Here is a 24,688-nt window from a genome sequence, read left to right as displayed (position 1 = left end):
CTGCTAAATGTTAATTAACAAATAAAATCATAAAAATTGTTGTTTATTTAGTTCTGCCCTGAATAGGCTATTTTACATAACGGATGTTTACAAATAGTCCGCAAGACACAATAATAACGGAATTTACACAAATGACCCCGTTCAAAAGTTTACACGCGCTCGATTCCTAATACTGCGTGTCGTTACCTGGATGATCCACGACTGTGTTTGTTTGTGAGAGTTGTTCATGAGTCCCTTGTTTGTCCTGAGCAGATAAACTACCCACTGATCTTCAGAAAAATCCTCCAGGTCCTGCACATTCTTTACTTTTCCAGCATCTTCTGGATATTTACCCCTTTCCAACAGCAGATATATGATGTTCAGACCCAGCTTTTCACAATGAGGACAACTGAGGGACTCGTACACGACTATTACAAAAGGTGCAAACATTCACTGATGCTCAAGAAGGCAACACGATACGTTAAGAGCCGGGGGGGTGTAAACTTTTGAACAGGATGACTGGTGGAAGTCATTATTATTTTGTCTTCTGGGAAACATATAAATATCGCATGTAGCTTCTGAAGGGCATCCTGTTCAAAAGTTTACACCCTTAAGGGGATGAGGGAAATTATCTTTTTAAGAACAACTTGTCTGTGGGGTTGAGTGAGTAATCTGTGGTGTTGAGTGAGTAATCTGTGGTGTTGAGTGAGTAATCTGTGGTGTTGAGTGAGTAATCTGTGGTGTTGAGTGGTGTGGAGTGAGTAATCTGTGGTGTGGAGTGAGTAATCTGTGGTGTTGAGTCAGTAATCTGTGGTGTTGAGTCAGTAATCTGTGGGGTTGAGTGAGTAATCTGTGGTGTTGAGTGGTGTTGAGTGAGTAATCTGTGGTGTTGAGTGAGTAATCTGTGATGTTGAGTGGTGTTGAGTGAGTAATCTGTGGGGTTGAGTGAGTAATCTGTGGGGTTGAGTGAGTAATCTGTGGGGTTGAGTGAGTAATCTGTGGGGTTGAGTGAGTAATCTGTGGGGTTGAGTGAGTAATCTGTGGGGTTGAGTCAGTAATCTGTGGGGTTGAGTCAGTAATCTGTGGTGTTGAGTCAGTAATCTGTGGTGTTGAGTCAGTAATCTGTGGTGTTGAGTCAGTAATCTGTGGTGTTGAGTCAGTAATCTGTGGCGTCGAGCGAGTAATCTGTGGCGTCGAGCGAGTAATCTGTGGCGTCGAGTGAGTAGTGTTAATCCAGAATTTTCCAGCACTTAGCAGCTGATGAACATGGTCTACCGGTCTAAATTTTAGTCGGACTATGTGTAGTCTAAAGCTGACAATTTCAGCAGGTTAGTTAGATAATTCACAATTTAGAGGAAATTTACTCAATTTCCTAATTAACCTACAAGTAGACTGGGCCTAGCAAAATACACACACACACACACACACACACACACACCAACCCTGAAGCAGAAGCTTCATTTAATCAGCAGTCAGATTATCACAGCACTGTTGGACTACCTCTGCAGTCACCCCGAGGCTTGCAATAGACACCGGCTGTGTCCTAAACCGCATACTACCGCCCTAAAATATCACTTCTACAAAATGTCACAGGTACAGGTGGTAGCCGCAGGTGACGTCATATTCCCCTACACTATTTAGTAATGGATTACGCGGTTTAGGACGCAGCTGATTTCCTCTCCGTGTGAGAGAACATCCTGGTTTCCGATTTGATTATCTGCTTTCAATCCAGAGGAAGTTGCTCCGAGGCACAAAGTCTCTTCTGTTATAACTTCTCATTTATTATTAATCACACACTGCACCGTTTCAGGGCGCTAGTGACTTTTTATCTGAAGTGAAATGAGCAGTATTTGATCAAGTGAGCTAGGACATGAGGAACAGCTAGCGTGCTGGAGCTAAACGCCGCGGCTTAGCTTTCAACAACAACTTAACATAAACACTACAATTTCCTCCTCGTCCGTCCTCTTAACAAGTTCAGAGCAGGATTGTTTTGGCTACAGACTACACCACATTATACTACTTACCCAAAAGAATCTTTCAGGGAGGAGGGAAACTGTTGTAGGCAGCGTTCAGCAACAGGAAATGAGCAAACGCGTCTCCAAGTCCGAAACGAGTCAGAGCTGGACATTCCCAAATAACCACAACAACTCCGCTTCAGCACGGGCTCCCCATTATACACTCTTACTCTTCAAACACACAGCGAAATCTTTCCTTAAATTAACGAAATAAACGTACAGCTCGAAAGCCGTTGTCATCCAGGTGGATCAAACTAACACACACACACACCCTCCCACCGTTCCTTCCCAGACTCGAGAGCAGCGAGTTCTCCCAGCTCCGCCATTCAGCTCTACCCCAACCCCAAAGTTGCCAGATTTCCAAATCTGTAAAATCCCTCACCAACTTGTAACTTCACCAACCTCATTCCCAACCCATAAAACCCACTGTGTTCACACACACACACCGTATACAAATAGTACAATGTAACTCGTTTAGCTATACAGATTATAAAGGTATACAGGTTCATTAAAGTTCTTAAAGGGATAGTTCACCCAAAAATGAAAATCTGTCATCAATTACCATTACTTTAAGTAATGCGTCACTGTAATCGAATGATTTTTTCTGAGAACGCATTGCATTATAATGTATGTCATTTGATTACAGTTACTGATGTGAATACGACGTTACTTGCGTTACAAATTTAACGTTTAAGAAAACGATATTAAGTAAAATGCTTTTTTTTTTTTAAATAAATCACCCCGAAGATTTTTTTTCCTTTAGCCCCGAATAATTCTCCACTTGGAGCGGTTTGTCTCTACGTAACTGAAGGTCAGTAAAAGAAGACCGCCTGTAATTTTATATCTTCGGTGAACGGAAGCGAGACCAATCAGACAGGGTTTACAGGAAAATATGTGGAAACACTCGTGTATCATTGGCTGACAGTCTTTCAATTCTGTCAAAAGCTAGCTCATACAGTCAGTGTGAGGGGGAAAAATGGATATACGCCGATTTTTTGTTTTAACCCAGTAAAGGGGTTGAAAACTGAAACAGTAATATCCTCTGGTGCTGAGCAGGAAAACAAGGTGTGTAAATGTCTATATGAGTTCCAGTTTACATGAACATTGTATGAGCAGAGCATAAGGAAAGATAATGTACTTTGCATGGCACTGTAGCAGCTAAACACATACAATGATAGCTTAGCTGTGCCTCCCATTGGCTAGCGACACCAAACTAGCCTAGTTAGAAAAGTTTATTTTATCGGTCTGGTCCTACACACAGTGACAACACCCGAGGCACGTTTTATAATGAATCCAACTTTTTCTGATCATACATTGACGCTTGCTAAAATTACTGAAAGAACTATGAGTTTCACTTTGTAGTGTATTTTTGTAGGTTGATAGGTTTTGAAAGAAACATGAATGTAAAGTAATACTATGTGATGTAAACCTAGTGTACTTTGCTGCACTAATGAACAGATTAGCAATCAAAGCAAAGGGAAGCAGACTGCAACCTCTGCTCTATGAAAACATCAAGAGACGATAGATCCACCCATCCATTCCCGATACCTCTTATACTACACAGGGTCGCAGAGGAGCCTGGAGGAACTCATTCTCAGGGAACTCGGGGCACAAGTCAGGGAACACCCTGGATGGTGTGACATCCCATCGCAGGGCTCAATCACACACGCATTCACACACTATGCACAATTTGGAAATGCCAATTAGCCTCTTTGGACTGGGGTGGAAACCGGGGTACCTGGAGGAAACCCTCAAAGCACTGAGAGAACATGTAACTTCCACTCACACAGCGCGGAGGCGGGATTCAAACGTGCCAACCAGTAAGCCATCACGCCCCGACAATACATTTAACCTGATAAAGCATCTTGGTGTTTGAACAGGATCTGTAATAGAGGTCACGAGGGCGGCTGATGTGAACGCACACGTGAGCAGCTCAGTTTTGCGAACACTGAGCACTGAAACACACGCACACTTATTTCCCTCAAGGTCTGCACTTGCTTTTGAGTCAAGGTGCAATTTTTAATAACCACGCTCACTGATAATGCTCAAAGCACTCAGGTCATCAAATCTCATGCTTTCTATTAACGATACCATCGCATATTAAAGATTAAACTCAGCACAAGGAGTTCATTGATAGCAGCACATGGCAGCAACATAAACAAAGCGAAAGAAAATGTGCAATGACTCGCCAGAGTTATTAGCACTAAATACTCATTTTGATATCTGGATCGGTGGCAGTGAGTACCAAAAAACATGTGCTCATATTTGGTAGGAAAAAATGGTATTTATGCATATTTATTATCATTATTATTATTATTAGTAGTAGTACTAGTAGTAGGATAGAATTACATTATATTATTATTATTATCAATATTAGTATTATTAATAATATTATTTATACATGAAATTAAAAATCATTATACATGAACAATGATCAACAGAATCAACATAACCATTTTTCAGGGTCAGTAAACAGAATGATTCTTTAATAGCTGACCAATCTGGCAACCCTATTCTCCACCTTGGCAGGTCGCTTCTGATGACGCCACCGAAAAAGACTGAGGTCCATGTGGGGAAAAGCAGGAAAAGCCAGATCTACAGATTATACACAGGCCACATCCGAGAGAGTGAGAGAGTGGAGCACTGTTTGGTAGCTTAACCTCTGAGATTTCAGACTTACAGGTGCATGTAAATAAATTAGAACATCGTGGAAAAGTTCATTTTTTCCCGTAATTTAATTCAAAAAGTGGAACTTTCATAGATTCTAGGTTCATTACACATAAAGTGAAATGTTTCAAGCGTTTTGTTTGTTTTAATCTTGAGGATTACGGCTTACAGCTCATGGAAATCAAAAATCCGGTGTCTCAGATATTAAAATGAAGAATTTATAATACAGAAATGTCGACCTGATGAAAAGTATGTTCATTTATGCACTCAGTACTTGGTCAGGGCTCCTTATGCTCCTGCTGAGGTGTTCTGGAAGCCCAGGTTGCTTCGATAGCGGCCTTCAGCTCGTCTGTATCGTTGGGTCTGGTGTCTCTCAGAGATTCTCTATGGCAGGGGTGGGCAATCTTATCCGGAAAGGGCCGTGTGGGTACAGGTTTTCATTCCAACCAAGCAGGAGGCACACCTGATTCCACCCGTTTAATCAGTTGATCTTGGCTTTCAATAGATTCAGGTGGAGCTTCTGCTTGGTTGGAATGAAAACCTGCACCCACACCGGCCCTTTCCGGATAAGATTGCCCACCCCTGCTCTATGGGGTTCAGGTCAGGCGAGTTGGCTGGCCAGTCAAGCACAGTAATACCATGCTCAGCAAACCAGTTACTAGAAGTTTTGGCACTGTGGGCAGGTGCCAAGTCCAGCTGGAAAAGGAAATCAGCATCTCCATAAAGCTTGTCAGCAGATGGAAGCATGAAGTGTTCTAAAATCTCCTGGTAGACGCTGCATTGACTCTCGACTTGAGAAAACACAGTGGACCAACACCAGCGGATTGCATGGCTCCACAAATCATCACTGACTGTGGAAATTTCACACTGGACTTCAAGCAACGTGGATTCTGCTCCTCTCCACTCTTCCTCCAGACTCTGGGACCTTGATTTCTAAATGAAATGCAAAATTTACTTTCATCTTCCCCATGATTGTGGTTGTGTGTACTGAACCAGACTGAGAGATTAAAAGCTCAGGAAACCTTTGCAGGTGTTTTCAGTTAATCTAGTTAATTAGAGTTCTTCTCAGGTCGACATTTCTGTATTATAAATTCTTTATTCTAATATAAAGATATTGAATTTTTGATTCCCATGAGCCGTAAGCCGTAATCATCAAGATTAAAACACAGAAAAGGCTTGAAATATTTCACTTTATGTGTAATGAATCTAGAATCTATGAAAGTTCCAGTTTTTGAATTAAATTACGGGGGAAAAAAATGAACTTTTCCTCAGTATTTGAATTTTTTGATATACCTGTACCTATTCATTCATGTCAAAAAACAAACTGAAAAACGATCTCTGGACAGGCTGAAATGTGTAGGAAGTAATAGCGGAGACATAAATAACTAATATGAAAACTATACTAGAGACAGTTAGCCTATAGGCGTTCATTTCTTGTTTTTGTTTTTTTTGGTTAAAAGACGTGTTAGCTTTCTGTCCTATTGTCTCTAATGTATGACCACGAGGAAGGTTTACACACAGTGGTGTTCTATATGAAGACACATAGGTTACTAAGCCATAGAATGTGATGTACATCAAGTGAAAAACTTATCATAATAGTTATTAAGTTGAAAACGTATTTTTCATAACTTGTGGAAGGTCCAATCCCCAGTCACAGATCCAATTCAATTCAATTTATTTATCAAACACATTTAATTACAACACATGTTGTTCGAAGGTGCTGTACCGATTCGACAACAATTCCACTAAAAAAAAAAAACATCAACGATCAAAGTCAGGAGCCTCGCCACTATCAAATGCGTTTATAGAGCTGATTTAAACAAACCACTCGAGGTCCCTTAAATTTACATTCAGAGCGGGGAACAACTCACAGAAGACGATTAGAAGATCTCAGCTGTCTCTGTGTTGAGCAGGCAGAAAAGAGCAAGCCCAGCAAAGGCCTTGTAGAATCTTAAAATCTATGAAACTTCACCAGCCAGTGAAGAGAGGCGAGAACTAGTGTGATGTTCTCCGTCTTTTTTGGTCCCTGTTAAAAATCTCGCAGTAGCATTTCACCCCAGCTGTAACTGGCCGAGAGATGACTGCGGAAGATCGACATAAAGTGCGTAGCAATAGTCAAGCCTTGATGTGATGAGGTCGTGAATCACAATTTCCAAGACCTTCCTTGACAAGAAGGACTTCAATTTAGTGACAGCCGTGAGATGGAAAATGCTGCCCCTAAGCACGGCACTGATTTGCTTTACAACTAATAAAAAGGCGTCGAACACAAGTCTTTACATGAGACTGCACAGATGAGATATTAGCTTATCTGACCTCTGAACATTGAGATTTCTTCTTAATAAATGGGTTTTAATGGCATTTTAATGCCAATGCGGTGTAGCTATTTTAAATAAGCATGAAGAGAAATTCTTGACTGAATGTAAACTTAAATTTGGATAACGTACAGTATATTAGGAGACAGACAGGGTGATGGAAGATGATAATTTTCCAATAATCGGTCCATACAGGATTTCACAGAGTTTCTTTGTGATTGGTTCGGTAAAAATGCTTGATTTTTGCTGCGGCTTTGTTTCAAAATTTGATTTTTTTTTTTTTTGTAATTGGTGAAATTGCAGTTGCACGGAATTGTTTTGCACGGACTTTCCCAGTGATGCCTGTTGGAAAATGAGACCTTTTAAGCTGTACTCAGGTTCAATGCACGTGAATCGAAGAGGGCTTTGACTGACTGCGTGTTTTGATGATGTCACGGCCCAAATCTGCAGGAAGTCAGCTGTGATTTTGAAAAATTGCAAGCTCCTCCGAACATTGTGGCGTTTCCTTGATTTTGTTGGAGGTGGGCGGGGGGGTGTGATGTGGCACAACACTCAAGCCATATTTAATCAACATGGGAGTGTACAGGGTGATTGTGTGGCACTGTGCGATGAGCTCATTCATTCATCTCTATCCTAACAACTTTATCTTGGTCAAGGTTGTTGTGGTTTAAACTGACATTTGTTTTTATTTTGGGAACTAGAAGTAACTAAGCAGGTACAAACACACAAAAAATGACCTGAAAGAATTGCGCGGGATTGGCCCAGATTTCTGTTCGAGTGAGCAGAATTGGTCAAGGCTGTCTGTAGGAGTTGGGGGTGAGGGGTGGCTTAGAATTATTTTGGAAGCAAAAAGGATTTCAAAAGTCCAGCGCACACTTCAAATTTGCACAAAAAATACTTCCCAATGGTGTACAGTCATATCTATAAGAGGTAACGCTCAGTATGTCATCAAGTAAGTCCATCCATCCATCCATCTTCTATACCGCGTTATCCTTTTCAGGGTCACGGGGAAACCTGGAGCCTATCCCAGGGAGCATCGGGCACAAGGTGGGGTACACTCTGGACAGGGTGCCAATCCATCGCAGGGCACAAGCACATACACATTCACACACCCATTCATACACTATGGACACTTTGGACATGCCGATCAGCCTACCATGCATGTCTTTGGACTGGGGGAGGAAACCGGAGTACCCGGAGGAAACCCCCGCAGCACGGGGAGAACATGCAAACTCCGCACACACAGAGCCGCGTTGGGAATCAAAGCCCCCACCCTGGAGGTGTGCGGCGAACGTGCTAACCACTAAGCACCTGTACACGGCTAGCATGAGTGACGTAATGAACTATTCGTGTGTGTAGACTGTTGCAGTGTGTTTAAGAAGATATATTGTGAATTGACTTCTTGTTGCTTCGACTTGGACTTGTAAGCATCTGTGTCCATTTTTTTTTCGTTCCAGATCGCAAAGAATTCTGGGTACTGCCCCTGAAATTTACATCCATGTTGAGTCAGTCCTTAGGCCCTCCAAGGACTCGTCTAACAAACTTCACTCGAGCTGACAGAGCAGTGGAACAACCCTGAAGTTGGCACCCCAAGTTGATTCCCCCAAGAGGAAATGGCAAGTGCAAGTTGACGTAGAGATTATGATCAAGAATTGTTGACATTTTCTTGAATGAGCTATGTAAATCGCTTACTTGTGATGTCTGTATGCTACCTATGCTAGCATTCAAAAGTTTGGAGTCACTCAGGAAATCTGACATTTTCAAAAACTTCAAACTTAGATTCCTCTGTCCGTAACTCTTTCCCCTTAAATCATTCTCTGGCCTGTGTCGGTGTTCTTTTGCCCGTTTTAGCCCTTTCCATTTATTGTTGCAGATATGGCTTTTTTTTTTGCCATAACTCTGCCTAGAAGACCAGCGTCCTCGAGTCCTAGACTGAAGATGAAACCGGTGTTTTGCAGGTACTGTTTAATAAAGCTGTTTCCTGAGGACTTGTCTGTTTCTCAAACTGGAGACTCTGGTGTATTTATCCTCCAGTACAGTTATGCATCAAGGCCTCCCAGTTTAGAGCCAGTTTGCGCTGTTCTGTGAAAAGAGTGCTACACACCTTTGTAAGGTATCTTCAAATTCTTGGCAATTTCTCTCCATCATTTCTCAAAACAACAGTAGACTGGTGAGTGTATGAAGAAAGCTCGCTCTTTCTGGTCATTTTGAGACCGTAATCGGACCCTCGAATGCGGACGCTCCAGATACACATGTAACCCAAAGCGGGCCAGTCGTATTGCGTCCTTAAACAGCACGATGCTTTTCAGCTGTGCTAACATAATTGTACAAGGATGTGCAAAACATCATTTCTAATGATGAATTAGCCTTTTAACATGATAACTGAAGATTAGCTAACACAATGTGCCATTGGAACACAGGAGTTTCTGAAAATGTGAATATTCCATTAAAAATCAGCTGTTTCCAGCTATAGTAGTCATTTACGACATTGACGATTTTTTACCAGAGGTTTTGGGCTGCTCGTGTTCAGCACTGAATCTATTTGAGTTGTCACACTGCACAGTAGTGGTTAATGGCTCATATGAAAGTAGAACACTTTTTTTTTTGCAAATATTTCTTCTTCTTTTTTTTACCTAGCCTACTAGATTTTAATATTATAATTTTATAATGGCAGTTGTATACAGTGTTTTTCTACCAAAGAAGCTTTAGAAGCTGTCGGTTTTATCTCCGTACCAGTGTTATTGTGGAGAGGTGTTAATTGTTTGCCCAGCAGAGGGCTCACACCCTGCCCCTTTCAAATCACCCTGCTCACCATCAGCTAAGAGTCACGATACTCTACACACAGAAACCCAACAGTGTCCTGACTAATCTTAGAACTAGTCTTGTGGTGATAAAATAACTCATTTATTTATCCATCCATCTTCTATAACGCTTATCCTTTCAGGGTCGCAGGGAACCTGGAGCCTATCCCAGGGAGCATGGGGCACAAGGCAGGGTACACTCTGGACAGGGTGCCAATCCATCACAGGGCACAATCACATACACATTCACACACTATGGACATGCCAATCAGCCTACCATGCATGTCTTTGGACTGGGGAGGAAACCGGAGTACCCGGAGGAAAACCCTGCAGCACGGGGAGAACATGCAAACTCCGCACACACAGAGCAGTAGTGGGAATCGAACCTCCAACCCTGGCGGTGTGAGGTGAACGTGCTAACCACTAAGCCACCGTGCACCCTCATTTATTTATACTATTTATATATTCTATTATGCCGGCTGAATAAGACTAGACTGTATTTTTGATCAATCTAATTTTAATGGAAAAGAATAGTGATTTTCTTTCAAAAACAAGGCCATTGAATGGTAGTGGAGGAGTGTGGTTCTCAAACTTTTTCAGCATGAGGCCCCCCTTGTGTAGGGTACATCCCTTTGTGGCCCCCCCTAGAGTCATCAAATTTTCTACTTTCTAATTTACTACACTCTTCTTTATTAACTTTCCCAGATAAGAGACTACATCCACTATCTAAAAATGTATCCATTTGAAATAGTCGTAGGTTTTATCAGTGTGTGACTAACAGTTCTGTACACTAGTATATCAACAGATGTCTCTGTTTGGTGTGCGTCTTAGTGTGCTGTGTATAATTGATTTGATGTATTAATATTTCTCATTTTTATGTACATCACAGTGTAAAGGTTCACCATCCCGACTTACATACAGGTAAAGTTAATTTTAAAAAATAATGTTCTAGAATTTCTATGCGGCCCCCCTGGTGGCCCACCAGCGGGTCATGGCCTTCAGTTTGACAACCACTGGTGTAGGAAATTCATATAAAGGCAACATACAAGACTGGTGAGGTGAAAAGATTATTGAGTGATCATATATCTAGGCCAAAGCAAAGCAACTACCACCAAATACCAATATGAATATGAAGACAGCGCATGAACGTAGCATCCTCATAGTACGGCTGAAGGAGAACAAGGCATTTCTGAACTCCTCAGGCAGGGGCATCAAATTTAGTAGGGACGCTAGGGACATGTCCCTAACAATATCCAACGACTACTGAATTGTCCCAAGCAATAATTTTGATCAAACAATTAAGATATATTTATATATAACCACTGTTGTCTGTCAGTGTCTTGTGGCTTTTATTTTATTTATTTATTTAATTTAACCTTTATTTAACCAGGGCCATTTGTGCAGCAGCACAATTTGTCAAGTGTGGGTCGCTGCAGGTCAGAGTGACGGGCGTGTCGAAAGGTATGGGCGTGTCTAAAGGTCTTTTCAATTGGTCGCTGCAGGTCGGAGTAACGGGCGTGTCGAAAGGTATGGGCGTGACTAAAGGTCTTTTCAATTGGTCGCTGCAGGTCGGAGTGACGGGCGTGTCGAAAGGTATGGGCGTGACTAAAGGTCTTTTCAATTGGTCGCTGCAGGTCGGAGTGACGGGCGTGTCGAAAGGTATGGGCGTGACTAAAGGTCTTTTCAATTGGTCGCTGCAGGTCGGAGTAACGGGCGTGTCGAAAGGTATGGGCGTGTCGAAAGGTCTTCAATTGGTCGCTGCAGGTCGGAGTAACGGGCGTGTCGAAAGGTATGGGCGTGTCTAAAGGTCTTTTCAATTGGTCGCTGCAGGTCGGAGTAACGGGCGTGTCGAAAGGTATGGGCGTGTCGAAAGGTCTTCAATTGGTCGCTGCAGGTCGGAGTAACGGGCGTGTCGAAAGGTATGGGCGTGTCTAAAGGTCTTTTCAATTGGTCGCTGCAGGTCGGAGTGATGGGCGTGTCGAAAGGTCTTTTCAATTGGTCGCTGCAGGTCGGAGTGATGGGCGTGTCGAAAGGTATGGGCGTGTCGAAAGGTCTTTTCAATTGGTCGCTGCAGGTCGGAGTGATGGGCGTGTCGAAAGGTATGGGCGTGTCGAAAGGTCTTTTCAATTGGTCGCTGCAGGTCGGAGTAACGGGCGTGTCGAAAGGTATGGGCGTGTCGAAAGGTCTTCAATTGGTCGCTGCAGGTCGGAGTAACGGGCGTGTCGAAAGGTATGGGCGTGTCTAAAGGTCTTTTCAATTGGTCGCTGCAGGTCGGAGTAACGGGCGTGTCGAAAGGTATGGGCGTGCCTAAAGATCTTTTCAATTGGTCGCTGCAGGTCGGAGTAACGGGCGTGTCGAAAGGTATGGGCGTGTCTAAAGGTCTTTTCAATTGGTCGCTGCAGGTCGGAGTAACGGGCGTGTCGAAAGGTATGGGCGTGTCTAAAGGTCTTTTCAATTGGTCGCTGCAGGTCGGAGTAACGGGCGTGTCGAAAGGTATGGGCGTGCCTAAAGATCTTTTCAATTGGTTGCGAAAGCTGTCTGTTCCACTGCAAGGTGGGCCGTAAGCTTAAACGCTATTAGCCAACAGGTTTATTAACAGGAAGTGACAAATCCAACATAGACAACGGGTGGGTACCTTGTAGTCACTGTGCCTAAGCTTATTTCCCTTCTTTGACTGTAAGAATGACGATAATGACAATATAAATATTCAATATAAATGTATCTTCGGAACTTCTTTCTGTCATTTGAGACGGCATGGCCGCGGTTTACTGACGTCATCACCAGCGCGCGTTTGTTTTGGTCTTGGTGTACCGGCTGTTCATTCGGGGCACCGTTGATGAGGATCATAAATAATCATGGACTAATATAAGTTCATAAGTTTGAAATTTGCTTTCACGTCTATTACCATTGTATTGACTGCACACGATCACGAAAACATATCAGTCCTAGAAGTGGCAATTCTACTGTTTAACTTGTAATACAACTACGATTTACAACTGTATGTTTCTCTGTAATTTCACTGCAAGCGCATGCAAATTAAAAACATGAACGTTTTGTCTGAAGTAATAAAGCAATGGAAATACTGGAAGTGTTGCTCATAAAACATTGCAACATGAAGAACAGAATTATTCAAAGGTAAACTGCTGCTTCTACTTGACCAAGAACTATTTATTAGCCTTCTATTAATTGGCATTAAGCAATTTAGCAATTTTTTTTTTTTAATTTATCATTTCACATGGTCTGAAAGCATCGTTTGCACAAACTATACACATTTTCAACTCTGAATGCTTCAATGCAACTTTAACGTGTCTGCCTAAAATAATTCTAAAGCGGCAGGTATAACGCACATGAAGCAATACATTAGTTGTTTGTTTGTTAACCAGCTACTATAATATCACACCACTTCCACCTTCTTCCAGTCTAAAGCAAATGACCTATCTATGTGGTTAATGCTGATTGGCCAATGCAGTTCCAAGCAAAAAGCTCATTTCACCAATGAGGAACCTTTAGACACGCCCCTACCTTTAGATACACCCATTTTCTCCAACCTGCAGCTATCCCTATCTCCAGTTTCTGATACACAAGCTGCCATCCTGACTCAGCATATCACCAAATTAGCCTAGTTGCCAAACACACACACGTGGACATTACTTTACAAGTCAAAGTGTAAATCACTTAAAATATTTTCTCAATTGCTAATGTGTACAGTCAACAACAATGGTAATAATAATACTTAACTAATTTCACGGTATTTACACCTTGCAATAGATTAATAGAGAGATGTGCTGGTTCGTGTCACCTTCGAGCGTACAAAAGGAGCTCCAGGTAAAGTTTCTATCCTTTCGTTATTAGAGACTTCATGAATCAAATGAAATTACACTCGGAACGTTGTGTGATCGTAACTCGTTTCGTAGCTCTTTCTAAATCAGCGAAACCGGGAAAATTCCGGCTGCGTTTAATGGTGGAAATGCCTCAAACATGGTAAGCAAATACGCAGGCTCGAATACTCTCGACGGCTTTAGTTTGTAAACAACGGCCGACTTCGTGAGCTAAAGCACCACGAAGGGTTTCGTTTTTACGTGTAGCTCCTATACGGTGTGAGTAATGCCGAAATGAAGCCATGAATGTTTGCCCTCGATATTCATGTGGCGTGCATCATTGTGTTATTTTGTCAGGTCAGGTGACCGAAGCAGAGGTCACAGGTGAGGTCGAATAATAACGTGGTGACATGTTAGCAGCGAGATTCAGCATTGTGATAAATGTTAGGCTGATGTACTGCACAGGTGCATCTCAAAACATTTGAATATCATGTAAAAGTTGTTTTTTGCACCCGTAATTTAATTCAATAAGTGGAACTTTCATAGATTCTAGATTCATTACACATAAAGTGAAATATTTCAAGCGTTTTGTTTGTTTTAATCTTGAGGATTAAGGCTTACAGCTCATGGAAATCAAAAATCCGGTATCTCAGATATTAAAATGAAGAATTTATAATACAGAAATGTCGACCTGATGAAAAGTATGTTCATTTATGCACTCAGTACTTGGTCAGGGCTCCTTATGCTCCTGCTGAGGTGTTCTGGAAGTCCAGGTTGCTTCCATAGCGGCCTTCAGCTCGTCTGTATCGTTGGGTCTGGTGTCTCTCAGAGATTCTCTATGGAGTTCAGGTCAGGTGAGTCGGCTGGCCAATCAAGCACAGTAATACCACGCTCAGCAAACCAGTTACTAGTAGAAGAGCGCTGGTGACCACGGATCTAGAGCGAACAAGTTGAAGTAAACTCCTCACAGAAAACTTAACCAGATCGACAGCTATTCGGTTTTCTTTGTTATAGAACACATTATTATTTCATTTTGTTTTAAAATGATTAATCGCCGCGAGTTACTATAGATACAGTAACATATTAGAACAAGCACATTAATATAAAGCAGTGATTTCCTCGTAGGAGAACTACAGCCACATTTTGCTCTTAGAGAACTTTAAATCAACACCTTCTGACCAATCAGATTCAAGAATTCAACAGTGCTGTGATATATAAATCATTGTAATACAGTTTTGATAATAGTAGGACGATCAGGCCTAACCAGCTGTAGAATCCCGTAGGGCAGACTTCGTGTAAATCCAAAATCCGATCACCGTCTTATTCCTATACTCGTCCTGAGGTGTCCCCTGCGCCCTGCAATGATCAATCAACACTTTTAGCCAAAACGTCTTTTTTTTATTTTTTTATTTGTTCAATTCCACAGAAAAATTGAAGCCATATATAAACAGATGTGTGTACAAAGTTTATATTATTCGTATACTAAAGTTTGTGTCTTAGAGAGTTGAGGAAAGGCAGCTAAAAAGCAAAATATCTCCCCATTTAAAAACAACAACAAAATAAAGATAGCAGTATGAGGAAAACATATGCATATGTAACAATTGGGTCTTAAAGAAGCCATAAGTAGATTCATACATAATACATAAAAGTGTGGAATGTTAGAAGGTGGGAATAAACAAGATCACGTTTCATTCTTTTCTGTGGCGTGGTCACATGCCGGTCACTACCCGTGTTTTTATATGGTGGTAAAATAGGCATGGGGACCAGTTATATGCAACAAAGTCACTTATCGCTTCTTTAAACAGAAAAGAAAGTTAAAAAAAATAAAAAAGTGAAAGGGGGGGGGGGGGGGGGGGGGGGGCATTTACATTCATTTACTCATGTTGACGTTTAGCCAGATGATTACTACGTGAAATCTCAACACTGTAATGCACTTAAAAATTGTGACGATAAAATAAAAATAAAAAAAAAAGAGTTCACTTTCAAAAACATGTTCATGATGCTTAGCTTAACAGATTCTATAACTGTACAAGTCTCATTTCAGTATCTGTACATGCACTGTACTGGATTGTATCCGGAAACGATTTCACGGTATTTACACCTTGCAATAGATTAATAGAGAGATGTGCTGGTTCGTGTCACCTTCGAGCGTACAAAAGGAGCTCCAGGTAAAGTTTCTATCCTTTCATTATTAGAGACTTCATGAATCAAATGAAATTACACTCGGAACGTTGTGTGATCGTAACTCGTTTCGTAGCTCTTTCTAAATCAGCGAAACCGGGAAAATTCCGGCTGCGTTTAATGTTGGAAATGCCTCAAACATGGTAAGCAAATACGCAGGCTCGAATACTCTCGACGGCTTTAGTTTGTAAACAACGGCCGACTTCGCGAGCTAAAGCACCACGAAGGGTTTCGTTTTTACGTGTAGCTCCTATACGGTGTGAGTAATGCCGAAATGAACAACATCTGAAGCAGGGAAGAGCACAGTCAATCTGCTGTTTTATATATATATATATATATATATATATATATATATATATATATATATATATATATATATATATATATATATATATATATATATATATATAGAGAGAGAGAGAGAGAGAGAGAGAGAGAGATAGAAAGAACATATCCAGATTTAAAAAAAAAACAAACAAAAACAACGACAGTCCAAAAGATCGCAAGCTGGTTCCGTCACTCAGGTCCCTTGGATTGAAAGCCAAACTTGTAAGAAAGTCCCTAAAGTTGTTAGAGTAGTTCTAGCTGTAGTACCTCACTGAGGCTGTGCAATGTGCACTGCAAATAATGCACTTAATACAGAAAAACAACCAAACAAGGAAGTAGGAAAAAAAAAAAAAAAAAACAGAGAGAAAGAAGAACGTTACAGGAGTACCCGGATAACAAGATTATTAAAACACATGGCATGTTGGAAACGTTCAAGTCCAGAATAATGGATGTATCTGTGCATTTTTAAGTTATTAAAATGAGAACAACTCCTGACTGCTTTGAGGACTGAAGAAGAGAGGGAAAAAAAGAAAAAAAAAAAAATTCAGTTCCTGAAGACTGAATTGGCTTTGTTTCAAACTTTAACCATGGTACTACAATCTAGCTATTATTTTGCTACAGTATTGCACATTTAGTACAAATGATTATAAATGCAGGGTAAATTTGAGCCTAAAGCAGGTGGGCCAAAGCAATTCCAGTCCATACATCTAGACGTGAACTGATATTCATACAGGCGAGGCAAGGTTCTGCTTAACTGAAATGTTGCATTACACTTACACCCCCCCCTCCCCCCCGAGACATTTTCTTGAATTCAGTCTTTCAGTGTATAAAAATGTAGAAACGTTTCAGTTGGTCCAAATGATTGGTCGTCTTCTTTTTTTTTTTTTTTTTTCTTTCTTTTTTTTTTTTTAAATACAAGTAAAACGAGTATATTTGGCATTTCATTAACTCTACTGTAAATATCTGACTTGGTTATAAAACCTATCAGCTGATGCACTCATTTTTGTGCGTGCGTGTGTGTGTGTGTGTTTTCCTTCTCATATAGTCAGAAAAATAAAATAATAAAAATAATCATTAGAAGGCCACAAAGGAAACGTAAAACTGCTAGAAGTTTGATGTTTGTCGCTCACGAGATTATGAAATGTAAAGCAAACCAAAATGGTGAGAGGGCCACAATCTGAAGCGGATGAGATCCAGGAGAAGGCTGCCTGTGCACTTGGGCCAGGTTGCGTGTTGTAGGGGGAAATGTGTCGTCGGTCAGTGGTGCAAAAGAGCAACAGCTACCCGGAGCACCTGGCAGAGGGCGCTGGACTCAGTGGCGCGGTGGCTGATATGGGGGGAGAAGGGCTGTCTAACAGGTTCCACTGGCAGAGTAGGAGAACTTGGGGAAGTGGGGTCTCCTCTCGCTGTCGAACGGCTCCATGTTTTCATCTAGAGAGAGAGAGAATGACAGAATATTAATTCCTCAGACCTTCATGCTTAACAGAGTTCCTGTTCCCACCACGAAGTGGATTATTTCCCTACAACAGCATGTCCCGAAGCCCTTTATTCCTACTATACCACAGCAACTTACTGATTTATCCTTTATTTAACCAGGAAGATAGTATTGAGATGTCACAATGTCTTCTTCCGGGGAGACCTGGTCAAGACTTCAGCACATGGACTTTCACACAGAGACAAACCACAGAAGATCGTGACAGACGATACCCATAGAAAACAATGAATAAATCCGAGAAAAGCACTTACAACACAGGTGGCAATATCTCTAGTTTAGCTAAACTACATTTAGCAGATGGCTACAGGCCCGTATACCTCTGGGACTTTTTAACCGAATGTCTGATTGTGATCTAATATGTGTGATTGAGATCAGAATGCAGCAGCGCGCCTCGTCTTCAACCAGCCCAAAAGAACCCACGTCACACCCCTCTTCATCTCCGTCCACTGGCTTCCGCATCAAATTCAAGGCCTCGATGCTCACGTCCAAGACCTTGTCTGGAACGGCACCCTCCTACGTCAACTCTCTCTCCTTGAGGTTTACGTTCCCTCACGCAATCTGCACCCGGTTTACGACCGACGCTTAGTAGTGACTACTCAGCGTGGCTCAAGGTCCCTTTCCAGAACCTTCACACTATCTGTTCCTCGGTGGTAGAATGAACTTGCAACCTCAACCCAGGCCGCAGAATCTCTCACCATCTTCAAAAAACAGCTAAAGACCCAGCTCTTCCGTGAACACTTAAAATTCCAACCCCCACATTAGTTATATTAAAAAACAACAATAACAAAAAAAACGTATTCTGGCTCTTACACCTCGACTCTGCGCACTTTACTTTTCTAGAACTCGATTATAAATCTTGTACGGTAGCACTACTTGTACTGTTCTCCGCTTGATACATCGCTTTGCTTGGATTTCCTCATTTGTAAGTTTGGATAAAAGCATCTGCTAAATGAATCAATGTAAATGTAGTACAATAACTATTTGTATAAAAACGTTTAATAATGTTTTATTCATTAGCGATCGACATGGCATGCGTTTTAACCATTTAAAGTTACAGTTAATAAGTTAGTTCCTGTTATTACTTATCATATCCACTATAAACAATCATTCCCTAACCAGCTCGTTTGTTTTGCCTCTGCTGAAGTTAAGACGATGAAGAGAAACTGGAAAGTCCACTGACTGTTACAAAGCGCCGACACCCAAAACTACTTCCAGAAACCTTCACTACATAAAAAAAAGTATAACTAGGCATGTTTCATTGCTAAACGACACCATTGGTTTTTTTTAATCCACAACCTAAGATTATGGAGATCATCCGGCAATACAAGTGGATAAGCTGTTACTATAGAAACGATAACACATTAGAACTAGATGGGGAAAGTTCGTCACGACCAACTTTTACGCCGGCTTGACAGTCTGAAAGCGTAAAATAGTTATCCGTTTGGAATCTAAAAAGGTAATGTGCAGCTGGATGAGAACTGATTAAATAGACAGACAGGGTGCCAATACTTGTAGAGTTGATCAGACAACTAGGGTGCCCGATCGCTAGATTACGCATAGCGCAATTCTCCTCATTGATTCGAGTGTTTTGATATGTCACATGTCTATGCTGCGGTACTTTTTGTGGTTCCACTTATTTTGGGGGTTAATGTGCACATTTCCAGCAGGGGGCGACTCTCTCTCAGTGAAATCTCCATCCTTCGTGGACTTTTCCAATTCCTATCCCTCGGAACAAAAACTCGTTCATGTAAAGCTCTAAAAGTTCTAAAGCTCAGACATAGTTAATTATTAAAAATAAGCAGACAAAAAAGGAAACAATTTGTGCTTGCTCGAAAATATAACTGAAAGAGAAGGAATTTACCGCAACTAAAAATCTGTTTAAGGAATCTCTAATCTCAAACATGGTGAAATCCCTGAGATGCGAAATGTCCAACAGACCAGTACAGTGAATGCTATTGTCCCGGTGTATCAGGGTTTCCGCTGAGAAATTCTGGTACTGGCCAATGTGTCCAGGAGTGATAAAGTTTACTGGACAAACTGGAAAATATCCGGTCGTCTCATTTCAGTGTTTATTTTGCACTGTAACGTTTTGGACTATGCACAGTATATGCGATTGTGGTGGCACGGGTTGTGGTCGAGCGCCCGAGTTTACTTGTGTGTGTCTGTCTGTGCTTACAGAGTAAGAGAGAGAGAGACGACTAACACAGAGACGTGTGTGTTGAACGGGTCTGCTGAAACGCGAAAGGAAAAATGGAGAAAAACATGATTTTTTTTTTCCCCCCGCAAATGGGTGTGTAACAGAGACCGTACTTTGTCTAACATCTGCTTTGTGTTAATATTTTTTACTGGACATTTAATCAGACGATTTTTTAATTTTATTGGACATTTCAAATTTTTTAAACGGTCAAAAAAACGGTCTTTACCGGCTGACGGAAATCCCGCATTGTATTCATTCATTCATATTCGGTAACAGCTTTATCCTGGTCAGGGTCGCAGTGGGGCCGAAGCCTTAAGGCGGGAATAGGCCTTGTTTACACTAGTGCGTTTCAGTTTTAAAATGAAAACGATCCACACTGGCGTTTCCGCTGTGTTTCAGAAACGATCTCCGTCCACACTGCACGACCGAATACGCACGTCACATGACCATTCATGAACACTGGACATGCGCGTACAAGTGTAAACAGGAAGTTGGCTGCAAGTCCAAACCGGCGGTCCATGTAGAGCTTACGCCGCTTGAAATGAGATTCGTTGGCGATCGCTCTAATCATAGCTCGCCTCAGCTGCAGTGTTATAAGATACAGAATTTATCTGCACAGCGTCCGCTAAGAACGACGACAAAGCCAGCAAAGCTTGCGGTTCAATCTCCGTGGTGTTGCGTATACGACCAAGGTAGCGTAACGATCATAACTTAGGGGCTTGACGAATCAGGGAAGGATACGCAATGATACGGAAGAACCAATCACGGGGCGAATGTAGGCGAAGCCACGCCTTCCTTTTCAAAAGTCTTCGTTTTGGTCTGTTTACACTGAAACACGAGCCCGGAGTTTTCAAACTAAAACGGGGTGTTCGAGTGTCGAAAACGCCGGAGTAGTGGAGACGACATGCGTAACCGTACCAAAGGTTATGCGTTTTAAACCGAAAACACACTAGTAGTGTAAACAGGGCCATACACTGACACACTCATTCACACCTAGGGGCACTTTAGCCTAGCCAGCCCACCCATTGACAGGTGAGATGAAACCAGTGGACCTGGAGGAAACCCGCGCAGACATGGGAAGAACACCCGAAAATCCAAATATACAGTAACCCAAGATCAAGATCGTACTGGAATCGATATATTTCTGTAAAGCTGCTTTGGGACAATGTCCGTTGATAAAAACACTATACAAATTAAAAACTTTTCTTTTATAGAGTGCCGGTACACAGTAAAAATAAATCAAAATAATAAAAACAATAATAATAATTTAAAAAGTAGACATCAGATATTAATACTTTAAAGCGTACTCGCAGCTTCACATACTGTTAAGATAAATACCTTCTCCCGGTGGTGTGATAGTGATGGTCTGTGCGGTGAACTCCTCGTCAAAATATCTCGTATCCGTCTCTGAGGTAACCTGGGGCTTAAATGGAGGGGTCAGCTGAAAGACCAAAACAGAAATTGTTTGGTTTACCGTCATCACTACACTAAGAAATCAGGCTTTCATGTTGCGCCGGACAATTCTTGTTGATAAAACCCTCCCTGTGAAAAATACAGAGCTGGGTGTAGCTTTAAGCGGGGGATTAGCATAAGACCAACGCCTTATTTACAGTGTGAGCGACAGCTGAGGGTGTGATCACACTGAATCCATGTCTACAGGTGTAGCGTTTCACTTTAACACTGGAACACTCAACGCTGAAAGAAATGCTCCAGTCTTATTAAAAGAACTGGTCGTATTACGTAGTACAGGAACAAGAACAAATCGGTCATCAATCACCATTTTAAAAAGATTTATTTATTTATTTTTTTTTACCTTTTTCTCATAAACATCTTGCCACACGATTCCAGCGAAAAACTTGTGCTGCATGATTTCTTTCGCATCATCAGGCCCACCTCCTAACCTAAAGGACAAAGCGCAAACATTAACGGAATAGTTCGGTCATGTTGCCAGTGCTTTTTTTTTTCTCTGCGAGTACTCGCTGCATTAAACGTAGTACGTCTTCCGACGTAGAATAAATATTTATCGAGTGCAAAATTACACATGCTGAACGTCCGAGACACTTTTCCGAAGCGAGGAGCTGCTCACCGCTGTTTGGGGTCTTTCTTGAGAAGGCCGGAGAGCAGGGATTTAGCCTCAGGGGCGAGTGTACGGGGAAAGCGGATGTCCTCCATAAGGATGAGCTCAAACAGGCGCTCGTGGTCCTGGTTATAGAAGGGCAGGCGGCCGCACATCATCTCGTACATGACCACGCCCAGACCCCACCAGTCTACGGCGCGGCCGTAATCGTTGTCCTCCAGCACCTGCAACGCATCCGTTATCACACGACACTGAGTATCATCGCTACTAAATCAATGCTTTTTAGCAAAAAGTCTTCCAAAAACTTTTCATACTTACTTTAGATTATATATATAACGTATTGAAATCGTTCTCGTGGTTGGATCGGGAAGCTGACTAAAAAGGTTGCGATAAACATCGTGAGCACGTCACACACACACACACACGACACTGTCGCCAAGCTTATTAACAAATTCAAAAAGACTGGAAATGTCGCGGACCGACCGAGAAGTGGACGTCTACGGACGCCCTCTGACCAAGGCGAGCCCAAAAGGAGTCTTTTGGGACACCATGTAGATTCCTCCACAAATTAATAGCGTGTGTGCGATTTTACATCAGCGCCACCAAGAGGGGGGCAAAACCTACACCGTGCTAATTCGGAGAACATCTCAGATCGCACACAGTTAAAGGAAAAGCTGTAATTCAAACCTGCACGTAAAAGCTCTGCGTTATGTCTCCTGTTCCACTCAGTGGCGCTGTGATTCATCAGGAGACGTCCTCTAGGCCCACTTAAAATCATCATCTCCTTGCAATTCACTGACGTTAACGCACGTTTGAGACTCCTAATCTCTACAGCACAAAACTGTGAACCGACCATGCACACGGTCGTAAACAACGGAACAGTGAATACTATTCGTTAGTGTAGTTGTTATATTATTACGACCATAGACCTTATTATTAAGATATTCGAACAGTGGACTAGTTCAAAGACTTCATGTAAAAACAATGATCTTTCCTTTCCGTTCACACTATCTGATGTCACCCAGATGATTACGGGTTCCCTTCGGAGTCTGGTTCCTCTCAAGGTTTCTTCCTCATATCATCTTAGGGAGTTTTTCCTCGTCGCTCAATAGGGTTAAATTCGCACACTTAAAATCTGCATTCCGTGTTTATACGTTTCCGAGAAGCTGCTTTGAGGCAATGTCCATTGTAAAACGCGCTAGACGAATAAAATTGAATTGAACTGAATATTGCCTGGTGCTGAATTAACAGCAGGGACACCACCGAACGGCGTGACATCAATAGACAACACGCATGCCTATTAACAGAACGGGCTCCACTCTCGCGATCCTCTATAAACTGCCTATTAAAAGTGTTTTGATTTAATTTGTGTGGCAACTTTCCAGTTCTTGAGGTGTTTATGGTCAGGCAGAGCTCCCAACTGGCGTCGGGGGTTGGAGATAGCGTTTCTCTCAATAGAGCAGAACGTTGTGTCAGCACATTCACTCGCCGCGGGTTACCGAACGCTAGAGATTAGTAGTTAAGGTTGGGCGAGGGGAGAATAACTCCGCCGCTTGGTCTCAGGAAACCTAGTCACCTTATAGGCAGGGTTCTTAAACTGATTGTGTGTGATGACAGGTGTGCATCTGGGAATATTCAGCCCCCGTGTACAAACTGCAATCTCTGCCGCACATCAAAAGTGCTTATTTTTGCACTACGATGTGCTTAATAGCTGCTTTTCCAGATTTCGAGTAAGGTGCAGAAACGCCACGTCCACCTCTTGTGTTACTCGTTACAAAGAGGAGAGTTCCAGCGACAGGCAAAATAGCTTTACGTGTCTGCGTACGAGTGTAAAACCAAACAGAACCGATACAGCAGTAATGTGGACAAAATCGAAACTCGGAAACAAAATAGTAATTTGCTTGGTAAAGCAACCACAAACAGGAAACCACAAATCTGGAACAGAAACTTTCATGTGAAATCTCTGTTTATGGATAATAATGTTTTTCCCCTCCATGTGGTCCACTAGCGTATTATTGAGGTCTTATCTCCAAAGTCCTTAAATGTTTTTGCATCAACAGTATGATTTTATACACAGTGGCTTAGTGGTTAGCACATCTGCCTTGCACGTCCAAGGTTGGGGGTTTGATTCCCGCCTCCGCACTGTGTGCGCGCGAGCGGAGTTCTCCCCATGCTTTGGGGGCTTTAACGGGGTACTCCGGTTTCCTCCCCAGTCCAAAGACGTGCGTTGTAGGCTGACTGGCATTTTGTCAGTAGTCAGTGGGATAGGCTCCAGGCTCCCCGCAACCCTGTGTAGGATAAGCGGCTCATCCACAGTGGCAGACGGGGCAGAGCTGCTCCGTATACAGTGTATCATCTGTTCAATAAACTTTAAACTTCAAAAAGTCCTTATTCACAACTGCATACATTTTTAAATTTCGTCGAAATACTAAATGACCTCTTTTTAGTGACCCAACTATTTGATAGCTATAAGCCTCTTTACATTTCTAGCTGTTGTGCAATCGAGGAGACAGCAGCTTCACAGAGTTATGCAACAAATGTTAACAGAGGCCCACCGGGGCATGAATCATGCTGCCCCATGCATGCTCTATTATTAACATTTTCAGAGGACGAAGAGCAGCCAACAGGACAGGGTTACCACGCTCGCATTTATTTATTTATTTATTTATTTATTTATTTATTTATTTAATAAATGTAACCTTGGGCTAGTTTAAAAGTATTCTGAAACCGCCAACATCTTATTTTAAAGCAAATAAACAAAACGAATTCTGAAAAAGTGCAAGTGCACACACTCGTTCTGGTGTACAAACCCAAACCCG

At 42.0% G+C, this 24,688-nt stretch overlaps 2 protein-coding genes and 1 long non-coding RNA gene across 9 annotated transcripts in view; 1 reads left to right on the top strand and 2 right to left on the bottom strand.

Annotated features, from left to right (window-relative positions):
• The window catches only part of cep170ba (centrosomal protein 170Ba), a 40,584-nt gene extending 38,231 nt beyond the window's left edge, over window positions 1–2,353 (bottom strand). Inside the window, exon 1 of one of the 5 annotated variants that reach the window (XM_017475558.3) lies at window positions 2,004–2,353. Coding sequence is in view for 4 of the 5 variants with exons in the window: in XM_053682490.1 (XP_053538465.1) it covers window positions 187–429 (243 nt within the window). In the remaining variant the exon portion in view is untranslated. Of the gene's footprint in view, window positions 1–186; window positions 1,968–2,003 lie in introns of those variants that run through there. The other 4 variants (XM_053682490.1, XM_053682488.1, XM_053682487.1 and 1 more) reach the window with 4 other exon arrangements.
• A 10,721-nt stretch (window positions 2,354–13,074) lies between these two features.
• On the top strand, window positions 13,075–15,439 carry LOC128633546 (uncharacterized). The gene is made up of 2 exons (XR_008396951.1): window positions 13,075–13,440; window positions 13,543–15,439. It is a non-coding gene; the product is annotated as an uncharacterized LOC128633546 (long non-coding RNA).
• Window positions 15,440–16,971: 1,532 nt separating this feature from the next.
• Window positions 16,972–24,688, bottom strand: part of akt1 (v-akt murine thymoma viral oncogene homolog 1) — a 79,186-nt gene continuing 71,469 nt past the window's right edge. For all 3 annotated transcript variants that reach the window (XM_017475585.3, XM_017475584.3, XM_017475583.3), the window contains 4 exons: window positions 21,879–22,093; window positions 21,606–21,693; window positions 21,131–21,233; window positions 16,972–17,531 (listed from right to left, as the gene is read on the bottom strand). In XM_017475585.3, the coding sequence (XP_017331074.1) occupies window positions 17,452–17,531; window positions 21,131–21,233; window positions 21,606–21,693; window positions 21,879–22,093 (486 nt within the window). In that variant the 3' untranslated portion in view covers window positions 16,972–17,451. The remainder of the gene's footprint in view (window positions 17,532–21,130; window positions 21,234–21,605; window positions 21,694–21,878; window positions 22,094–24,688) is intronic.

The sequence above is a fragment of the Ictalurus punctatus genome, chromosome 9 (genome assembly GCF_001660625.3).
Source record: "Ictalurus punctatus breed USDA103 chromosome 9, Coco_2.0, whole genome shotgun sequence".
NCBI classification, from domain to species: domain Eukaryota; kingdom Metazoa; phylum Chordata; class Actinopteri; order Siluriformes; family Ictaluridae; genus Ictalurus; species Ictalurus punctatus.
This window is presented reverse-complemented; position numbering and strand designations above follow the sequence as displayed.